Genomic DNA, 7,532 nt, shown 5'->3' on the forward strand with positions numbered 1-7,532 from the left:
CAGATGCCTCTCTATTACTCCCAAGTCAGCAGCCAACAAATCCCAGGGATTCTTTTCCTACAGTAAGATTCAGTTCTTTCTTTTTCCAGAGCCACCACCAAGACTAAATACCTAACACTCTCTCCTGTATTGAGGCCTTCCGATTTGACTGCCTACCTCCACAGTTTCTCTACCACACACCATTCCCCCTGCAAGGCCCTGTTTCTGATCATTTAATGCTACTGTTACGCTTTTTGTAAAAATTACAGAACAGTTTCTTAAAAGACAAATTTCAAGGTTGAATGTAAAGTTGATTATTAACTAGTTTTATTTACCTGTTTTTGTTTTCACGCTCTTGAATCAAATCCTTTATTTATACAGTTATTGAATTAATATACTCTGGCCCCCGACTGTGTGCCAGCCAAGGATACATAAATATGAACAGAATATGGCTTTTCCCATTTTCTGAAACGCATATAGGCCCATGGTAAAACACAAGCACTCATGACAGTTTATTTAGGATGCAGTGGGAATCAAAGATAATGCCAAAGTCTTAGGGAGAAAACTGGGAGCAGGAAAGATTTTATAGATGATAAAATATGCAACAGGACATTGAAACATGAATAAGTGCTGGCCAAGCACTTGGTAGTTTGGTCTTTACTGTTAACAAGGGACAGTCTCTTTATTTATTTATTTATTTATTTATTTATTTATTTATTTATTTTTGAGAGGAGTCATATTCTGTTGCCCAGGCTGGAGTGCAGAGGCCCGATCTCGGCTCACTGCAACCTCTGTCTCCCGGGTTCAAGCGATTCTCCTGCCTCAGCCTCCCAAGTAGCTGAGTGAGAATGCAGGCATGCGCCACCACGCCCGGCTAATTTTTGTAATTTTAGTAGACACAGGGTTTCGCCATGTTGGCCAGGCTGATCTCGAACTCCCGACCCCAGGTGATCCACCTACCGCCGGCCTCGGTCTCCCAAAGTGTTAGGATTACAGGCGTGAGCCACCGTGCCCCGCTGGGCAGTCTCTTTTATAGGTACAGTACGCACTCTCCTCTCCCCAGCTGCTGTGACTCACTCTAAATTACCCTCCGCCCTCTCGCCAGCCTCTTTCAGGTCTCCCTTAGGCTTTGCTAATTCAAATTCTGCTTTCTTCCAAGTCCACCTCAAGCCAAGACTAATTTCTCCTCAGCGCTTCCTGGCTCTGATCTTCATCTTCTTCATCTTCTCCTCCCAGTACTGCACAATCTCATTTCTTAATCCGAATGTTAGCGCTACTTTTTAGGACAAAATTTCTCAAAATTAAAATTGTATTTAAATCATCTGTATATGTGTTCGTAGGTTTGGTTCAGCACCTAGGAATCTGCTTTACAACAGGTCCCCAGGGGATCCAAGCACAAAACGATCCTGGACCACTTTGAGGAAGGCAGTGTTAGACCTCTGCGGTTGACTTTTATATCTCCATATGGGCTGTCCTCAGCCCACGGCGCCTAGCATAGTGTACGTGCGTTGCTCAGCTCTCTGGCTCCGGGTGTCTGCTCAACTTGGTGACTATTAGATATCTCAATTATTAATGACACCCAGAGTCAAGAAGAGTAGCTCAGCCAAGTGCACAGTACCTGCCCTCTCCAGAGGAGACTAACTCCTGAGGCGTAAGGTCGCTCTGAAAGTCACAAGAGCAAAAGGAAATTACATTTTCTGTCTTCTCAAAAAATGAGCAGCCATCACCCCAAATGACCTTAGTGCATCTCAAATAAACCATGCTTTCAGAGTATGCAATACGCATTGCAAGTTAAACCGATTGCAAAAGAAAAAGCCCACAGATACTCCGTGCGCTCAAAGCCATCATCCTCACAAACGTAAAGTGATGTACTCCAAATAGAGATCAAGGAAAACGAATGCAACTCAGGTCACCAGGCTTTGGCAACAGAAAGCACCCGAAGTTGTTCTACGTGGCTGTCCCCAGTCACTCAGTACACCCGCTAGACAAGGGATCCTGGGCCGAGCCCGGCCGTCCGCGGGGGCGGAGCCGGGACGGCAGCGGCGCGCTGACGTAACGGGCGTGGGTCGTCCGTCGCGTCGCCCGGCGGGGACCGGGCTGGCGGCGGTAGCTGTCGCCCGCTCGGTTGCGTGACCGCGGGGTCCGCGTCCGCTCCCTCCGCCCTTCGCCTCGTCTCGGCCTCCGCGGCCGTGCAACGGCCGTCATGGTGCCGTCGGCGCTCCCTGCGCGACCACGCTGAGCCTCGGTGCCGCGGCGAGCGCGGTCGAGGTCGCCATGCCTACCCGTGAGTGGCCGGCCGAGGGCCGGGGGCGTTAGGAGGCGGCCGCCTGCGCGACGCGCTTCGGCTGGGTCGTCCTCCCGGGGCGGCTGGGGAGGCTGGGCCGCGCTGAGGAGAGCCAGGAAGTGCCTGCGAGCGGCGGAGTTAGTTTCGTTTCCGCTCAGCCTTCCGGGGATGGCGTGAGCCCGTTGCACGGATCGGGAAACTGAGGCCCAAACGTTAAGGCAACTGCTGGGACGCGCTGTTAGGAGACGGCAGAGCTGGTGGTAACCTAGACCCGTGGGATTTCAAAGTTAAAGCCCTTTTCCCACGGCCACACGGCTTCGTGGGACTTTATGGAAATACTGAAAATAACTGCGGTGCCGTTGTCAGTCCCTTCTCACTTCAGGGGCCGGACGTCGCTAGCGGACGCGCCGGCCCCGAGCCCCTTCCCGCGGTCCCCAGACAGACCCCCGACAGCCTAACGGCGTCCGTATCGCGGCCGGGGCGGCTGAAGTCGGCGCCCTCTGTGGAGCTTGTTAGGCGGAGGCGCCTCGAGTGTGGCTTTTTGGACCACACTTCGGGTTCACCTGGGCAGATGATTAAAAATACTGGTTTCGAGCCCCTCCCTAGTCCCATGGAATTAGAGTCTGGAGTTTGGGCCCCGGAGTCTGCACATCTAATAAGCGTCCCTGGGGTTACCAAGGCACCCCAAAGTTTAAAAGTCACTCGGTCTTGGAGGATTTTTAGACAGACGCGATACTACCATACTACTAATGACCTATTTTTAAATGACCCAGATAATCGTAGTGTGACTTTATATCCACTGGTCAATATGGACATGTGCAAACTAGGAAGCTCCTGATCTTGGGTAGAGAGGAAGCAACTTGGTCATTGATTTGAGAATTCAAGTAGGACTCTTTTGACTAAATGTTCAATACCATAGAATCTTTACACACTTGTGAATATATTTCCTAGAATTCATAACTACTTCTAGTTGTCCTTATTTTTGTAGCCATATGGGACACTGAATTTCCAGGTCAGTCTCAAATGCCCTTTTCGTCTAGCGGTGGGAAAAGATGAGTTATTTCTTGATATTAGAAAGATTGATGTTTTCTTGATATTTAAGGATGTTAAATTTAAATTGATACCAAAGATATTTAAATATTTTCTTGAGATTTAAAGATTTTCCTGTGGCAGATCTTTAGTCCTAATGCAGATTACTTTTAACTCCTCATACATACGTGGGTACTGTGAATTTTGTTTTCTTGACACACCACTGTGTGTCCTTAACTCACGTTCTTGGACTTCGTATCCAGTAAATATGTCCAGTTTATATTTGTTTTATTCCTTTTGGCTGGAAGAATATCATTTACAATCATCTTCATTGTTATTGCCGGTTTATTACTTCTAAATTCGTGTTCACGTCATTCAGTGAATATTTGAGACTAGTGCTATGCTAATCTTTTATTTTCTGAGAAACCAAAGGGGAGGAGGTAAGCACCTATTGAAAGTTGAGGCTTCGAGTAGAATTTATTGGTAACATGCCAAAATTATCCTGTGAAATAAAATTTTTAGTTATGTTCTAGGGTTATCTAGCTTCATAGAGTGAATATAGTAAACTTGTTTCTTTTGAAATGTTTAGTTTACTCTGCAAAATGATTTTAGGATGGGCCATGGTGGAGTTTGCATAGTTAAAAATGCAGATTTCACACCCTGACTGGAAGACAAGTTTAATGTTTGCTTTATCTGTCATTGTTAATATTTGTCATGGTACATTTTTTATGACTGAATAGAAGTGTGCTGTGGATTGATTGACTGGGGGTACCCGTGTGAGGTGCATAGTGTTCATATTTGCCTTTTCTCTTCTTTGGCTGTCACAGCTGCCAGAATTGCTGGGATAGTGCAGTGGACAATAATATCTCTTTGAAATTCTGTCTGTAGAATATATATCCAACACAGAGATGGCACAGTTGTTATTCTCTGAGGGAATTTAGGAGGAAGTTCAGAGCTCTTAGGAGGAAAACTATGCTCAGATAAGCTAAGTGTTTTTGTTTGATTGGTTGTTTTAATGTTAAATGGTTGAGAGGCTCAGTGATAAGCCCAGGCCAGTTAATCCCTAAGAGTTTTAATTAAAATCAAAGGGTTGGAGGTGGTCACTGTGGTCTCTCAGACTCTCCAATTCTGAGAGCAACCCTTGCTGTAAGTCATAGAATTATTCTACTTTAGCTATTTTGTTGCTTATTTGGAATATTGGTACTCGTCGAAACTGTTGTTAATAACTAGAATCCAGTGGAGCATGCAGTAACCCCACTGGCTAAGCAATGATATATCTCATGAATATTAACAGCCACTTCACTGGAATTATTTTGGAGATCCATAGACTCTCTGAGAAAGCAACCACCTGGAAGGATGCCTGACAGGAAACTGCCAGGACACAGAAACAATTTTGTGGTCGTGTTACAAGCCTGTAGTCTGAAACAATCCTTAGGCACAGATTTCAAGACTATGTCACTGAATGCTATTTCAAACCTGTAAACCTATAATTTGACACGTCATTTTTCTAGAGGCCTTTATTTCATTCTCCATTCAAAGGACCATTAAGAAGCATTCTCTTTTAAAGATTTTCAAACTCTGAATCGGAATGTGAGTTGGAAGGACTGTTAAAGCTTCTTAATCATTTTATTTTGTGTATCGGTAAGCTGAGCCTTCTGTGAGTTTCCATGGAGTAAAACCATGACTTGAACACAGAACTGGACCCTATAATCAGTAACCACAGCGAGCATAGTAACATTAATTTTTCTCTAGCACTAAATTGATGATAGTTTAGCCTTTTTTTCCCCTTGCGTTACATTAAGACAAATGTAAGCTTGGTCAAAATTTAAATCATTCCGTGAACTTACAAGAATGTCTTTGCTTCCATCCTGTGACAGAAATCTTGGGAAAAGCTGTGGATCCCACTGGTGTGCTAAGTAGATTCTTGTTTACATAGACACAAACTTAAACTTTTAGTAAACTCCTTATGTGAAAGTAGCTCCTGAGTTCACAGATAACTTGCTTCAAAACAGGTCCAGTAAAATGTGCTCTTTTATATTATATGAGAATTTATTCTATATTTTCTAGGGAAAACCAAAACTCTCAAATGTTGTTTGCTGTTAAACTATACTTTGAGTGATTATGTGTGTTGAATGCTTTCTTTTCTTGTTTAGGTACTGACGTTGATGTCTAGGCAAATTTCTCAGGCTGTAGTAATAATATGGTTACTCCATATTTGTTTTTCTTTTGATGACGCTGATTATATTTAACTTATTTTTAAATTCATTTTTATGAAAGAAATGCAGAATGAATTATAAAAGTGCTGACTGAAGTGTTTTCCTTTTAGAGACACATTACATGCAAACTTGGCCTACGCTTTCATATTACTGGATTATTAGCCTTTTGTGTTCATTCATATTCTCATTCTTTCTCTCCTTTTTTCCCCTCTTCCCCCCTTTCCTCATCGTCCCCTTGCTTCCTTCTCCCTTCCCCTCCCATCTCCTTCCTTCCTCCCTTCTTCTGTCCACCACCTGTGTGTCCTGCCAGAGCTGTAGCTGATGAATTTTCTTTTTTGCAGTGACCTTTGGCTTGCCACTGCCCTGTTTGCTGCCCAGATCTCATCTTTCAGTCTGTCCCCACTCATGGGGACATGGAGCTACATTAAAGATTATGTAGGTAGTAGGAGATAATGCTGGAGAAAGAGAAAGCCAGAATTTGAGGTTTTTGTTTCTTTTAAGACGGAGTCTTGCTCTGTCGCCCAGGCTGGAGTGCAGTGGCACGATTTCTGCTCACTGCAACCTCCAAATCCCGGGTTCAAGCCATTCTCCTGCCTCAGCCTCCCAAGTAGCTGGGACTACAGGCATGTGCCACCACGCCTGGCTAATTTTTTGTGTTTTTAGTAGAGATGGGGTTTCACCATGTTAGCCAGGATGGTCTCAATCTCCTGACCTCGTGATCTCCCTGCCTTGGCCTCCCAAAGTGCTGGGATTACAGGCGTGAGCCACCGCTCCCGGCCATTTGAGGGGTTTCTATGCTCTCACAATCACAGTTATAGTGGCTTTTTATAGGCTTAGTAGCAGTTTCCAACTTCTTGATTGCTTTATGAAGACTTACAGTTTGCTATTAGTAATAGGAAGTAATTATTGAATACTGATTGTGTGGTAGGCAGTATGCTTTGTGCTTTACCTGATTTATCTTATTTAACTCTTGCACTTTGAGGGAGGCCCTATTTGACCTGTTTTAGAAGATAGAGAGACTGAAGTTCAGAAAAGGTAAGTAACATTCCTAATGACAGTAAGTGGTAGAGCTGGGATTGCAACTAGATGGGTCTGACCTCTAAGTCCCAGCTCTTTTTTCATACTATAGCGCTCTGAGCCAGGCAGGAGTTGAATGGGATCCCATCAGTTTAGCACTGTTACTTTTGCTTAACACTGTGCCTGGTTATATAATAGGTGCTTGGTAAATGTTGAATAAATTAATAATTGAATCTTTAAAAAATTTTTAAATTGATACATAATATTTTCACATTTATGGGGTAGGGTACATGTGATATTTTGTTATATTCATACAGTGTGTAATAATCAGGTCAGGGTATTTAGGGTATCCATCACTTTGAGTGTTTATCGTTTCTGTGTGTTGGGAACATTTCAAGTCCTCTCTTCTAGCTACTTTGAAATATACAGTACATTGTTGTTAACTATAGTCATCCTCCTCTGTTATCAGATGTTAGAACTTACTCCATCTAACTGTATGATTTACCTATTAACCAACCTCTCTTCATCCGCCTTACTCCCCCACACCCTTCTGGCCTATGTGTAGAATGGATTGAATTGTAACTGGAGTCAGATAAGTTATTCTCTGGATACCATAACTGGAACTTTTTTTTTTTTTTCATAAAGATAGTGTTATAAAAGTTTTATAATTTGGCGAGGCGCAGTGGCTCACGCCTGTGACCCCAGTACTTTGGGAGGCCAAGAAAAGAGGATTGCTTTTGGCCAAGAGTTCTAGACCAACCTGGGCAACACAGACCCTGCCTCTACAGAAAAATGAAAAGTTAGTCAGGTATGGTGTTACATACCTGTAGTCCTAGCTACTTGGAGGCTGAGGCAGGAGGATTGTGTGAGCCGAGGAGGCTGAGGCTGCAATGAGCTATGATCTCACCACTGTACTCCAGCCTGGGCAACAGAGTAAGACCTGTCTCTAAAAAGGAAAAAATATATATATATAGTTTGTGATTATGTTCTTTGCAGGCCTGTCTGTA

At 43.9% G+C, this 7,532-nt stretch overlaps 1 protein-coding gene across 7 annotated transcripts in view; it reads left to right on the forward strand.

Moving 5' to 3' along the window:
* The first annotated feature begins 2,047 nt into the window (after window positions 1-2,047).
* Window positions 2,048-7,532, forward strand: part of EFR3A (EFR3 homolog A) — a 102,543-nt gene continuing 97,058 nt past the window's right edge. For 4 of the 7 annotated variants that reach the window (XM_045398711.3, XM_073999463.1, XM_045398710.3 and 1 more), the window contains exon 1: window positions 2,048-2,263. Coding sequence is in view for 2 of the 7 variants with exons in the window: in XM_045398710.3 (XP_045254645.1) it covers window positions 2,254-2,263 (10 nt within the window). In the remaining 5 variants the exon portion in view is untranslated. Of the gene's footprint in view, window positions 2,524-7,532 lie in introns of all 7 variants that reach the window. The other 3 variants (XM_073999462.1, XM_073999467.1, XM_073999465.1) reach the window with 1 other exon arrangement.

The sequence above is a fragment of the Macaca fascicularis genome, chromosome 8, assembly GCF_037993035.2.
Source record: "Macaca fascicularis isolate 582-1 chromosome 8, T2T-MFA8v1.1".
NCBI classification, from domain to species: domain Eukaryota; kingdom Metazoa; phylum Chordata; class Mammalia; order Primates; family Cercopithecidae; genus Macaca; species Macaca fascicularis.